Genomic DNA, 15097 nt, shown 5'->3' with positions numbered 1-15097 from the left:
ACTAAGAATGATCTACCTGGTGATGAAGACCGTAATAAGACTGATAAATGCTGGGAATTGGACCTCATTTTCAGTCAGTCATTTTTTTTATTTGATCACACTACTATTACTATTCTAAAGGTCAAAATGAACTTTAATGCTTTACATGAATATATTGTGTAATTCATATTATGTAGTAATGAGAAAACTGCAGTGTATTTAACATCAAACAAATGATACTCAAAGTGAAAATAACCCACTATCTAAAGAGTTAATGTTATTGTAGTTGTATCTACTGGAGACTCTGATTTCTTGAGAGTCTCCAAAACATTGTTCTTTTAAATTATTGATCCTCTGCAAATGAACACAGAGTTTCTGAAAGACTTTTATATAGATGTTATAAGCATATAAAAGAGCAAAGCCGAAGGCCTGTACATATTAACGCCATTTTAAGTTTTATGTTATTAATTCATTGAATTATATATTATGACAAATATTACAAATTATATTTTCTGTATGGTTTGTCATACTACATCATGGTTTCAAAGCCTCATTACACTGCCCCCTTTTGCCCTTAAGCAGCTACATCTTTAATCTAAAACCAGCTTTACAACCAGCCTGTAAAAACTAACATGTATCATATTCTTGTAATAGCAGAATGTGAAAAACTGTATAATCTTCAAATATCCAGATATTGTTGATCCATGATCTGGCTCCATGGAGAAACTAAGACCATATAAGAGGGTTAAAAACTAAACAAAACATTAAAATAACGCAACCATTTAGAAACATTTATTTTCAAATATGATTTCAACTGTTTATATGCTGGAATATGCTGGAGATGTATATATATATATATTTATTTATATGTGCATGTATTTTCTATTTATTTATTTGTATATGTATGTGTATACTGTTTATTGTGTATGTAATTTTAAAAAAAATGCATTGCAACATTGTTTATTGTTTTAATTAAATAATGCAATATATTTGTTAATTTATATCTATTGGTATTTTCCCCATCATATATCGAAAAGCTTTTATTTTGTCTGTGTTGGATGGAGACTGCTGCTTTTTTAAATTCAAATTCATATCTATTTTTATATCGTCTATGATTCAAATGCGCTGCGAGAGAAAAAATGATCCTGATAGTTGCAATGTTGATTATCCGGACGTTCATTCATCTGATTTGAGCTCTGCTGATTAACCTGCTCCCTGACGTAACTTTTCACATTTATTTATTTATTTATTTATTTGCTTCGCAGTGACATCGAGGCTACATTTTCTTCTGGCTCCTTACATGACCGCCTCGGTGCCGTACAGTCACCAGGGGGCATGCACATAGTAATAATAATAATAATGCATTTCAGGAAAGCTTGCTACGACGAGGCTCCATCGTTTCCACCTCCCCGTATGAACGCAAACACGGCCGTGGTGTGATGGAGATGTGCGCTTAGGTTCATGTGTCCGGCGGGACTGCCCCTGGCTTTTTTTCTGGGGAAGATCATATTGGATCATATTGTTTGCAGGACGTTGTTCCTCCTGCAGCCCCCCTAGTCTATCCCGACGTAGTTGTGAATTGAACATGGCGACTGTACCAGTATATTGCATCTGCAGATTACCTTACGACGTGACCCAGTTTATGATCGAGTGCGATGCTTGCAAGGACTGGTTCCACGGCAGGTAAGGCCACACATTGTTCACCGTGGTTGTTGTTTTTTTCGAGGTGGTTTTGCATTTGTGGAAAACAAACAAAAATGGCGAGGTCTGTGTTGCGTTTGACAGCTTTGTGGCTCTTAGTCGCCCGTCTACATCTGAAGAGAGGCCGCTCGGAGAAGAAGAAGAAGGCGGAGTTAAATATAGCCCGAGCAGGGTTGTGACATTTTTTCGCGAATAACACAAAGCAAGAATCCCCCTTTTTATTAGAAATATACGTCGGAGTATACAACGCGATATGGTTACGGTGTGGTTCGTGTATTGATTACATTTAATGGCTATTTAACCAGCGCGCTTGGCCCCACGCTGAACCGATCCCGGGCTGCTGCTGCGCGGACGGCAGCGGGGGCAAAGCTCCGGCGGTACTCGCTTCAGCATTTGTCTCCCATTTCCCCTTCTACTTCTACCCCAAAAGCGGCCGCTCTCAGGCCGATAGTCGGAAATATTGACACCACAGAACCGCTGTCTTGTCTTGTCTTTTTTATTTTATTTGTCGGGGTGTTATATTTTTTCCACACAGCACGGTTGAAAATCACGACCTGACTGAGTCTGAGGCAGCTCAGCCCCGTGCAGCAGCAGCAGCAGCAGCTATGGCTGACAATAGCACCCGAGCTGGATGTGCCGGGGCTTTAACGCAGAGGGAAACAAGAAATACGCCGACTGCGCTTGTCTGTACAGTGACTTTAATGGGTCATCATAGCTGTTTTCGATACACGTCTTTACATTTTTAAACGTTTAGACGTGTTGTTAACGCGGCGACTCATCACTTTCCCTCCCGCCGCCGTACATAAGCTCGTACCGACCGCGGCCAGCCAAATCCCCGCTGCTGCTATCATCATCATCATCATCACGTTATATTTTTCCCTCCCGCTGTTTGTACTTGTTGTTGTACCAGTGAGTGAGTCTGCCCCATGGTACTCGTCTTTTTTTCTTTTGGCATGTCTCAAGCTGTTCGGCTGCACTCTGGGTGTCCTATTGGGAATAGATTTTGTTAATCGTGTTTCGTTGTGGGTGAACGAGGCTTTCAGAGCAATGAACAGTATTTACGCGCCTGAACGTTAACCCTTTAATGCTTCCCCCCACTGCCTGCCTGGCTGCTGCTGCTGCCCTGGCTGGGTTGCATGTAGCTTCACCACATTATGTAGCAGCCTAGTAGTGAATTAAATGCCGAGGATAAGCATTTATAAGCCAAACAACCAGCAGTGTAAAAAAAAGGGGGGAAATATTACATCTTGTTCTCATATTTGCACACAATAATAGGCTACAATGGGAATCCTATTGGAGTTTCAAAGCAAAGTCCCTTATTGTGATAAAGTGGATTTGTCCAAACTGTATCCCAACTTGATTAAGGGACATTTAAATCAAATTATAACTCTAAAAAACACTTTTTATTTTTTACAAACAATCAGGCTTTTTTAAGTGTGGAGTGTCAAAATAAGAAGCTGATTAATGCTATAAAAGCTGTGTGCGTTTAGAGTGGAGAAGCAGTAATAGCTTAATAGGAGTACCTCGATCGAGTATATGTTCATTTCTGACGCGATGGTGCCACTGTGTGTTATCATATTATGGGTTATCACCGTAGGTAGCCTATGATCTGTGGCAGCGTGAACATAAATGAAAAGCAGTGTGACAATAATTGAACCTTGAGGGATCCCACGTATAGTGTGCCGCCCCTTGCTTCGCTTGCATGTCCTTGTAGTCCGTGTATCTAAATTGTCTGTTTATCATGAGCTCACAAAGCAGTATATTTACCTTGGCCGAACGGTTTATTGTGTACTGTTATCTCAGAGTGCAGTACACATTCATGTAGCAAGGGGAAGTAATTACTGGTAGTAGCCTAATTATTACACTGTCAAGCTGTAAAACCAGAGGTAGGTGAGGTGGAAATCTTAAGACATAATAACAACAGCGACAGTATGAGTATGTAATAGCGAGGATGTAGTAATAATACATCATATATTCTGGAAATATGCTTAGTTTGTCCAAAGACCTTAGCTGTGTTCATCATAAAGCGTCATATAGACCTACAGCAGGGAGAGCGTGCAAACCCAGCTCCATCACCACTTAGAAACTACACAGTACTACAACTCATAAGCCTCACATCCAAGAGTCACCTTGGTTTTGTCCACGTCTGAGTCACAGGAGAGGGCTTTTAAGATGCTGCCTGCAGTTATCATGACCAGCTGTTGTTGATCAGGATATAGTCAACTCTAACTTCTAAACCCACAGTGTCTTGTTTTTTACTCTGCATTTCTGTTTGATCACATGTTGAGAGAGGCCCGAGACACAAAAATGAGGCCGTTTTAGAATTTTTGTACCTCTAAAACAGCAATATTTTTTATATTAAATGAATGTGTTAGGGGTCATTTGTAAGGACAAACACTGATGGTTATTGCCAAACTCTGCCCTTCACTGTTTTTTTTAAAATTTATCCTCTTTTGTAAATTCCATGGCCCCCAGTTTACTGCAGGGTTCAGCTTCGCCACTCTCATCGATCCTTTTTTTTGCAAAAGCAGCAAGCAGCTGTTTTAAGCAAATGCTCTGAACTGTTATCATTGTATGAATTCTGAGGTGTTTTGAGTGAGTCATAATGTGTCAGGTACCACAGCCTGGTCAGTGACTGCATAGTCTGTCTATGAATGTCAACATTTACAATTATTTTTGCCATAAATAACACAAATAATGAATAGTATTACAGTACACCCACAATTATGTCAGCGGCACGTTACAGCTTTATTTCATAATGTAAATATGTAAACTAGCTTTGTAAATAGGACAAATCAACTGCTTTCCACTATGTGATAATTACCTCGAGTTATTCCCTACTGCGTAGTAAATAATTGCTGAGTATTTGATCTTTTCACTTACACACACATGACATTTCACAGACCACCAATTACCCTTCAGATCCTTCTCTTTTTAAATAGCTGTGATTTTCTCAGAGAGACACCCACTCTGAGAGTGAAACAGGTTGCACTCTTACCAGTTTTGTCTTACTTACTTAAATGTCTCAACTGCCCTGCAGCAACCAGCCGTCTGTGAGACTGCATTCACTGGGGGTTATTGTGAGGAAAGAGAGATGTGTTTGTCCTGCCCACTAGGTAGTATCACATACACAAGTGTATGAAAATTACACTTAGTAAACATACTTGTGTGTATTCAGATAGTATAGTATACTGTTACATTTTAGAGTGTACCTCTTTTAAACATGGGCTTTTTACCAATGTGACAGCAGAGATAACCATAGCCAAAATGAATGAAAAATGTTACTGTGACCCTGTACTTTCAGTTTCAGTTTCTTTATGCTTCATTTCACCACATTTTAGGGGCAAATATTGTACTCTTTAAAGGATAATTTCCGTTTTTTACAACCTGGACCTTATTTCTAGCATAAAATACGATCATTTTACTCACCCAGATAACTTTGGTGTCATTTGGAGTTGTTTTGACGAAATTAGCTCCAGTGGAGCGGCGCATATATCCGTATAATGCGAGAACACGGGGCAGCGCAATGCAGCCTCTAAATAACACATTATCCGCTGCAAAACTTGTTCATTTCACCAATATTTTGTTATGATACACTAGTGCTATTCCCCTCCGAGCCCGTGGTGGCATGTTATCAACATCCGGGGTCTGTAGGTTGACCTACTGACCTCTGACCTGGATGATGTCATCTCTGACCGCTGCCCGGCTCATTCTGATAATAATCATTCCGCTTCGGCATTCAGGTCCATTTTTAGCTCAACTAGCCGGAGCTTTAGTGAGTCCAGGCTGCGGAAAGGAAGTCTGTGGAAGCTGAACTTCATCCAGCTGCTCATTTTGTTCTGACAAGTCAGAAACACGCAGAAACGAACTGTAGCATTAGCGGTAGCAAGTTAGCCGCGCCGGGCAGCGGTCGGAGATGACATCATCCAGGTCAGAGGTTAGTAGTCAACCTACAGGCGCAGCATGTTGATAACATGCCACCACGGGCTCGGAGGGGAATAGCACTAGTGGATCATAACAAAATATTGGCGAAATGAACGAGTTTTGCAGCGGATAATGTGTTATTTAGAGGCTGCATTGCGTGCCCCGTGTTCTCGCATTATACGGATATACGTGCCGCTCCACTGGGGCTAATTTCGTCAAAACAACTCCAAATGACACCAAAGTTGTCTGGGTGAGTAAAATGATCTTATTTTATGCTAGAAATAAGGTCCAGGTTGTAAAAAACGGAAATTATCCTTTAAGTCACTACATTCATTCCACTATTATAGTTACAAGTTAAAAACAAACATTTCTAATATATAAAGTATGTTATAATAGAAAGTAGAAAGTACCTAAACCTACATCAAACAGTCAAAATAAGCTACAACATTGAATCAACATTATAGTGCTGCTTACATACAGTCCATTGATGTTCTAGTAAAACAAACAATCACTAAAACACAAGCACTACGGATACTTTTCCCTTTGATATTTTGCTGTACTTTACCTAAATGTTGATGCAGATTTCGATGCAGGACTTGGTGTATAACTGCTACTTTAATGTGAATGATTCCACCACTGGAAACAACTGTCAAAAAGTGTTTGGCTACCAAGCATGATATAGCCTAAAGCCTAACACATCCTGCAGCTGCTTCACAATAAAAGCCTCCTGGTGGTTCCCTGAGAGCTCAGGAGGGGCTGATTCTGCGGCGGCTGGTCCAGACAGTGCAACTTCACAAATATAGTAGAGAACACACAAGTGATGCATGAAGTCAAACTCTATGGATGCCGCCGCCCAAGAAGAAATCCATTACCACACAAAACTGTTAGATTAAACTTCACTAAAGAGTATAACAAGAGGCTTGATAAATATTGGCAGCACATCCGTTGGTCAGATGAAATTGGGGTCCAGCATGTTGGTGTGGACCCTGCCAGGAAAAACATCTCTCCACAGATCTGTGCGAGACTGGTTTCATCCATGCCCAGAAGGACTGAATCTGTCACCACAAATTAAGACAGACACACAAATACTAAAAATAAACTAAAAAATGAGCTTGAAATCCCATTCGTCAAGGGTGTAGCGACTTTTGTCTGTAACTTCAATGCAAATCTGCGATTGTAGTGTACTAATCAGTGACAACATTTTCTCTTCTGAAATGAAATGGCTTAATTCTTCTTGGGCATTGTATTTGAGTTTTATTGTAAACTGTAGATCACCACAATCTGCTCATGAAAACAGTTTTGGACTTGACTTGTTCCACTAGCAGTCTCTTGTGAATTCTTGCTAGTGTCTTCCAAGACTTTATAAGGCTTTGCAATTTCCATTTAACATTTTAAGTGTCGTTGTGTTAAGTGTTGTTGCCAGTGACAGCTCAATTAGATCAGTCAGATTCAGACAGAACAGATTTAAATTCAATATAATCTTTGTGTCCCTAAGATATCCTTAAAATAAAAAGCCTTAATGACTACTGCTAAAAGATTAGCTTTGATAGAAAGTAAAAGCCATAAGGCCCAGATATAAACAATTGCGATATCTGTGCAACACTACACTGTCAGCACAAACATTGATTAACTTTTCACAGTCAGTGGAGCCACCATCTAACACTTTCATTGGCCTTAAATTATCACTGGTGTCCATCAAATTCTAAAGATCCAAAATATGCCATAAATATGAGAGCGGGTTAGTTTTATATCCAATGTAATTTGGTTAATCATATGAAAGAATAATAATATCATTGTCCACCCTATGTCCATGGGCTTCAATTTTGGGACTTTTCTGAAGAAGGATCCCCTCCTTCAGAAAAAAGCTCTAGAAGTACTTCATTTCACATTAAACCCAGGATGCAGTAGCACATGCCTACCCCGCAATACAAACACCACAGGACCAGCAAAGACACAATATGTGGACTGTGTGACTGCAGCATCCAAATCGTTATCAAACCTGTCATTTTCAGTGTGTAGGTTGTTAGCTCGGAGGTTGTTGATGATTTTAAAAAACGGTAACAGCCCATCAATGCAGAAGGGAAGGAAAATGCTGAATGAAATAGGCATGGCAGGCTCATACCCACAGCCGACATCTGACTTGACTTGAAGTCCATAAAGTCCGACTGCCAGAGGATTAGCTCTGCTCTTTCACCACAGTGCCATCCCAGTTTTAAGGTTTCTGGCTGTGTTTCAGTGATGTAATTTCAAATAGTGTTAATGGTCACAGCGTAATAGTATTTTCCCATGTAGCTTTAGTTCTATTTTCAGGGGTTCGGAAAATGTATCTGAGATTTCTCTTTCTGCCCCAATACAGAGCAAGGCCGTGGAATTACCATTCATACCATAGTCATCCTTTCTTTTCTTTTTCTGGAGAGTTTCAGTAGAAATGTTCCCACTGCTATATTGGACATCCCAGGACCCAGCAGCATTGACTTTGAACAACTGATTATTGAATATATCGACTGTCTAAATATTATTGCTCCTGAACTTGTTTCGACTATAGACGGGCAGTGTTATGCCAGTTAAAAAGAAATAGTTGAAAATGAAATTTCATTTTAGAAAATTGTAACTAACTTCATATGAATTAGTTCACCTTCATTGCTTCTAAGCCGTGTTTTTCAATAACCTAAATCATTCCCACTCCCACACTAAATGAATTATTGTGCCACTGAAAAATCACAGGCATGACATAGGCCTACATTTAAAACAAAATAAAAAAGCAATATTGATATTGAGAGAACAATGTGTCACATTCTGCTTAAACTGAAAAAACAGGGCACAGTTTAGGTATACTGTATACTAGCTATGTAATGTATCTGCATTAAACAAAAGCAACAAAACAAAACAAAAAACCCTGCATCTATTATTACTATTACCTTACCAGACAAACAAACGCTGTGTCTGTACTGCTAACACTAACCGTGCTGGGCTGTTTCTATGAAGGCCTCATGTGGCGTCCCGAAAGTGTCTTGAAGTCTGTGCGCCGTTGGCTCTTGTGTAATGTAAAGCCTAAACAGAAGCAAAAGTACTTGATAAAGCTGCGTTTCAAACATTACCCCAGTTTGAATGAGTGTTTATTTCGATCACAGCATCAAAATTTCAACAAAACAAATTCAAGGTAGTAACAAATACTATACAGCTGGTCGAAAAGGATTGCGGCTGAAGCAAAGCTTATAGCATCTTATAGTTTCAATGTATGCCAAGTACAGACATGTTGTAGCTTCTCTACTGATTTTTACATTGTTATAATACAAGAGGCTAAGCTAGCACACTACCAACAACTAGCCAACTGATGCCTTCAGTATCCAACATAATACCATACAGCTGTGCCTTTCTGTTGCTACCTCTTGAGTGTTTATTATTGGTACCATGCTTTCAGCTGTATCCTAGCATCAAGAAGTAGCAGGAATCAAGTGGACTGGATTTGGCGTCTTTGATTCATTAAATTGTTGAGAGGCGCAGCAGTGATGGGATGGGCAGAGAAAGATAATAATTAGTTGGTCTCATAGTGTCACCAGCTGACAGTAATAGTCACAGCAGAGCAGATCCCACAAGTCCTGTTGTCTTTGTATTGTTGTCTGGTCTAATTACTTTTCCAACTGTTTTTTCACCCTGTCACTATGAAGTTAATGAGGGAAGCCCAATGAATGCTCGTCATTTAGTTTTTATTACTTATTTTGACATTTATTGAGAGCTCAGATGTTCTGCTAATCAGTGCAGGAATTATAACTCTTTCTTATAATCTAGATTGAAAGTCTGGACTCTTTCACATACAATGGGTCTGGCTACCATTAGCGACCCTTTAATGTTAAGTTGCAAGCTTTAATTAACAGAAAAACAAACAAAAATTTCACGCCATGCATTACTACTTAAGACTGCACCATTTTGACCAAAAGCTGCTTTGCTACTTTTTGGTATTCACTAGCAAGTGAATGTGTCTGAAAAGAAGAAATACACGGGTTCATATCTGTTGTTATCGGACTGCTTTGGCAATTTGTTATTGCACATCAATTAAATTAAAGGGATTGTGAGGCCCAGATTTTTCTAAACTCTCAAAATCACAGCAGCAAAGGCATATTAGTTGGACTTATAGTCAAGCTCTTTGAATATGGCACAAGTGAAGTGCCAAATTTAGACTATTATACTAGGAGGACACAATCAAAGACACAAATGTGCTACTAAGTAAGAAAAGAACGTACTCAGTTGTCAATGCGAGTGCTGCAAAAACGTACAATACCGGCAAATATACAACCATGCTGGGAAAACTCACAACACATCAGGGGTGTTTCTGGGGACATAAAAAAGTGAAAGCCCTGGCTAAAGACTGAGGCTTAGCTAAAAGGACATATTTGCAAAAATATCTGAATTGTGCAATATTGGCATTCCAACAAACCAAACAAACTCACCTAAATTTAAATCACCATGTAGGTACTGTAATGTCAAAGCGCATCCTATGGTCTGTCACTTTTTTGTGTCCCTGAAACACTTACATTGTGTTACATTGAGCTGTTAGGGCCACCGTACCAAAATGAGGCACGCTCTCTCCAACCTCAGAAGCCCAGTGGATACCAGACTGTGACTGTGTCTTGCGCTAGTCAGGCTACCAACAAAGCAGGCGAGCTCATCTGGCATGTGATTTTCACAATACAAGCTCTCAGTAAACACTAATAAATCACATTTCATTTGATTTGATGTACGACTTTACTGATTCACTCACATTTTGAAAACATCTGCTTTTACGCTTGTCAAAAAGAAATGCTAACATCTTGCTTTTCCCTGCAACGTACAGAGGTGCGGCCTGCAATTATCACTCGTTTATTTATTTATGATAATTGCGTGAACTCGCTAATCTTTGCATGCTGTGACATCTTGCAGAGCGCACAAACCCTGTAAACAGACCTGCCCTCTTGTCCAGCGCGCTGCCGTTAAACTACAAACACGACGGCTACATCGTCCGCTGAGAGTGAACTGCACTCAGAGCTGCGTTGACTGTTTAGAAAACACATTCACAGATCAAAGTGTCTCACAAGGAGGCTCAGACACTTTACAGAAGAGCCAACAGATCCACTTTACCTTTCTCCTGTGTCAGTGTGTGTGTGTGTGTGTGTGTGTGTGTGCAGCTGCTTGTGATGTTGTTGCACCCTGCAGTTGTATGTGTCCTCCCAAACAGAAAAACGATCTCATTTGGCAGCTTAAAAGGAGTCAATCGGCTTTTTTTGGCAGGTATAAGATCTGGCTTGTGTGTTAATTGTAGTGTAAAGGCACAGTTTGAACTGACCACTGTACAGTTCTACAGTACAGATTGTCATTATTGGCAGTGATTGTTGATGACGAGACAGAAATCCATGATGGGAGCGTTCACAAACCTCAACCTGGCACTAAGATTAACCAGATCAAGAATACAAAGATATCTAATCCATCTTGCTTGTAAAACTTTCAGAGCATAAGATGAAAAATAACAAAAACTGCACCAGGTGCACAGTTCAAAAAGGTTGTACTAAGTGTTCTTAGTTAATCGTAGGAATGAGTTGGGGCGTAACATACAATAAACCAATCAATGTTGATGTTATTGTCAGTGACCAGTGAGCTCAGTCTATGCAGAGAGAGAGGGAAATGGCAGAATGAATCAGTCAAGTTTGGCTTAGTGATGATGACAAATGGAAACGCAGAGGAGGATTTTTACCAGGTAGCGAGAGAAAAGCAAAGAGAGTCATCCATGATACATGACACATGAAAAAAAATGTTTTCACTAACCTCCTCATACTCATTCATCCCCATCCTCCAGTCATCGTTGCAGTAGAGTAGAATATTATTGAGTCCAACACAGAGATTAGTGTCAAAAGCCAAGGAAAACCAATGTGAGTCCATGTTTGAGGCTGGTGGTGAAACCTTGCTTCACAATTTCATGGGCTCACCACCAGGCAAGTTTGCTGTCAAGGATGTTTTCAACTCAGTGTGACATCTCAGATAAGTTGCAGGTGTTGCCGACTTGTTTCTTCAGAAGTTGTGTAATTTTATTTGCGTCAGAATTTGGCACTGATTTATTCAGCAGCAGCAACATTGTGTGAATTGCCAGTACTGACGCCTCACCATACGCCGCATGCTGGGCGCTGTAGATGTGAAAAAATGTTTTTCTTTGGCTGTTTTTTTGCTGCATTAGTGCCCCCTTCTAGTATTTCATGTGTAAACCTATAGACAATAATAGGTCTTCCAATTAGCAGCAGTCTGACAACTTCTGTGGATTTTATAAATCTGGACCCTACACTTCCCATAATACATCTCTGTAGAGTTTTCATTAGGCTCCCACAGCCTGATGACCTACCAGCAGCAACACTAACTATGATCGGGGATTTTTTTTTTTTTTTTTGGGCGCGCTCTAAATGATGCCAGATGAGCAATGCTTTGTAATAGCTGCTGTAATAGCATTTAACAAGGATTATTAGGAAATTAACACAACTGCTCCAATTGATTCTGAACAGGCCATGACTTTGAGGGGTGTCCTCTAAGGGAGAAAACCAAAGAGTTGTCTTGACAATGACAAGAAATCGTTGGTGAAATAATATGGGATTGGCTATTGATTCATCATTGTGGATTGGTAAATCATAGGTCAATCTGAGTATCAGCTCTAAACTGTTTTTCGAAGACATTGGCTTCATCACTCACTCCACTGAGTGATAAGCAGAACATAGTTTTAAACACACAGACCGCATGGGCACATTGAATTTAATTTAAAGTAATTGTGGGTTTGCTCTAATTTGTTAGACCGATGGCAGCTCTCCAGTCCAGACAAACCATTGAAAAGCAGCAAACACAAAGGGTGATGGGGTGATGTCATCTGATCTGTTGTCAGATTTGCTCTGGCTCCTCCCACAGGAAGGAGGTTGGAGGTTGAATGAAGTTTCAGAGCTTCAGGGACGCTGTCGCTGCAGCTCATTCAGTGATGATGTGGTTTTAGACCTAGTCCAGGTTCACAAACACATCCTGTACTCTTAAAAGATAAATTCTACACCCAACACAGTAACAATGTGACTAAACTATCAGCAGAATTAGTCTCGATCCGTGGCGCAGCAACATATTAATGTGATTCTCCTAAGGATGCCATGAACAGGCATTTCCACTACGTCCTCACACCCACCTACTCCCTGTATTTTCCTCCAGTGAAAAGCAAGCACTCTGCGTAGTGAAGCCGTGGAGTTCCCTGGGGAAAAAAGAAAACATTGTGGGAAACTCCCAGTTCATTGAGTTTGGGAGCAGCGGCTCCAAATGGGAGGAATTTGCTTGTGCAGGAGAGCGTGACAGCTGTGGCTGGACGTAGTGGGAGGACATGAGTGTTCACTGTCATCATGTCAAATGAGACAAACGCTTTGTTTTCATTGTTTTGTTTTGTTTTTTCACATTTGAATATAACTTTACCCAAGTAACTACATTAATTATCACAGTCATAGAGGAAATCAACACTTTCTCATAGCCTCTGTTCTTAGTTTCTATCTCCCATGCTGTTGTTATGTGAACATGTCAGACCCTTGCATCCATAATTACACGAGTCTCAAAAAGATTCACAAGACATAAACATTTGAAATGTTTTCATTTCACATATAAACTGTGATTATTGCATGAAACATCACACTGAGGCAAAGTGACTCGCGTTAATTCAACCATCACTTCCTTTTTTTCTGCTGTAAACCACAATCCTACAGCACAGGACGCTTATGCATATATCATGTGTGATGGGTATTTATAGTTCACTATCTGGTGTACGTATTGCATTGTCTTCTACTGTACCGTGTATGAGTCTGCTGCCCTTCTGCTGCCTTTCACTGTGGACCAGCCAGGTATCAGTGTCAAGGACTGTTGCAGTGTTTTTTCATGGTCCATTGCAAATTTTAAACACCTCTGCTCAAGGCTGTTTTCCGTTTTACATTTCAAACGTGTGTTTCCTTTCATACTGACGTTTCTGTTCATGTTCCTGCAACAGAAATCAAGGGATTTTGAAAGAGCCACAATCATTTTTCAGGGTACTGCAGCTGAGGAAATGATTCAATTGATGGATATGTTGACAAAAAATTGATCAGCCACTATTTGGATAATCGGTTCATTTTTTTTAAAAGTTGTTTTTCCACTTTTGTTCCAGTTTCTCAAATGTGAGCATGAGCACACTGTACTGTGACATCATTGTGCAATTTGTAACATTTCATTGACCAAACATTCACATGATTGAACACACAAAAATAGATCCTGTTAACTGATGGTTAAACGTCACCACAGTATTGTCAGAGAAAATGAAAAATGTCACTGATGTTGAGACTTGACCAGTTTACTGAAACGAAACCTAAAACTACAACTGTACTACTATCAAGCATACTCAGCCATACCAACTATCATATTAAATGTGTTGTTTTTTCTTTCTTGTTTCAGCTGTGTTGAGGTGGATGAAGATGATGCTCCAGACATCGACATATATCACTGTCCAAACTGCGAGAAGACTCATGGCAAATCCACATGTAAGTACAGTAGCGCCCTCCACAGGAAATGTGTTCACTGTTGCTCAGTGATCAGCAAAGTAAAGAAAATGCTTTCTTGCTGATAGTTTATTTCTTATCAATAATAGTTAAATAGTTTATTATTTGCACTTAATTCTACATGTATTTTCTTTCAGAAATGTTGAATTTCTCCTGTTGTTGTTTTTTCTCCTCTTCCTTCAGTGAAAAAGAAAAAGAACTGGAGCAAACATGACACGGGGCAAAGCACAGATATCAAAGCTGTTCAGAACGGCAGTCAGGTTTTCATAAAGGAGCTCCGCAGTCGGACATTTCCAAGGTAAAGTCGTTTTACATTTTTTGTTCAACTCATCACCAAACTGTAGAAAAACTGTCAACACAGTTAAATAGTTAAATCTTCTATGTAAATGAAATTGTCAGATTTAATGTTCACAGATTGGGATGGCATGTTTAATAAATTCAATCATGATTAAAAATAAATGATTCCTTGTATTGATTAGGCCTTTTGAATAAAATACCCTCCTATCACTGTGTGAATGATCCCAATAGGGGGCAGTGTCTCATAACGTTTCAAGATCTGCTCTCAGGTCGTTTCACATGTTACTGGCAGAGGAGTGCGATCTCGTTTTATGTCTTCATTTCATGACAAGATGGTGCTGTACTTACGCTCACATTCCTCTCATTGCTGTTTGCATTGTTTTTGTGTGTGTGTGTGTGTGTGCCGCCAACAGTGCTGATGATGTAGTGATAAAGGTGAGCGGTGGGCAGCTGTCCATGGATTACCTGGAGGAGAACGGCTTCAATGAACCAATCCTGGTTCAGAAGAAAGATGGCCTCGGCTTGTCCATGCCCGCTCCCACCTTCTACATCAGCGATGTGGAGAACTATGTTGGTGAGAGACTGTAGCCGACCGTGCTGCTGCTTAGTGCACATCTCACACTGTTACTTCTATT

General features: G+C 40.0%; 1 protein-coding gene across 4 annotated transcripts in view; it reads left to right on the top strand.

Moving 5' to 3' along the window:
• Positions 1-1126: 1126 nt before the first annotated feature.
• phf2 (PHD finger protein 2) overlaps positions 1127-15097 on the top strand; it is a 31436-nt gene continuing 17465 nt past the window's right edge. For 2 of the 4 annotated variants that reach the window (XM_085776553.1, XM_085776551.1), the window contains exons 1-4: positions 1266-1662; positions 14062-14147; positions 14349-14463; positions 14876-15036. In XM_085776553.1, coding sequence (XP_085632679.1) covers positions 1565-1662; positions 14062-14147; positions 14349-14463; positions 14876-15036 — 460 coding nt within the window. In that variant the 5' untranslated portion in view covers positions 1266-1564. Of the gene's footprint in view, positions 1663-14061; positions 14148-14348; positions 14464-14875; positions 15037-15097 lie in introns of all 4 variants that reach the window. The other 2 variants (XM_085776554.1, XM_085776552.1) reach the window with 2 other exon arrangements.

Source organism: Trachurus japonicus, chromosome 5 (genome assembly GCF_045865225.1).
Source record: "Trachurus japonicus isolate A0001 chromosome 5, Traja_1.0".
Classification (NCBI taxonomy): Eukaryota; Metazoa; Chordata; class Actinopteri; order Carangiformes; family Carangidae; genus Trachurus; species Trachurus japonicus.
The sequence above is the reverse complement of the archived record's forward strand: the minus strand, read 5'-3'. Positions and strand labels throughout refer to the sequence as shown.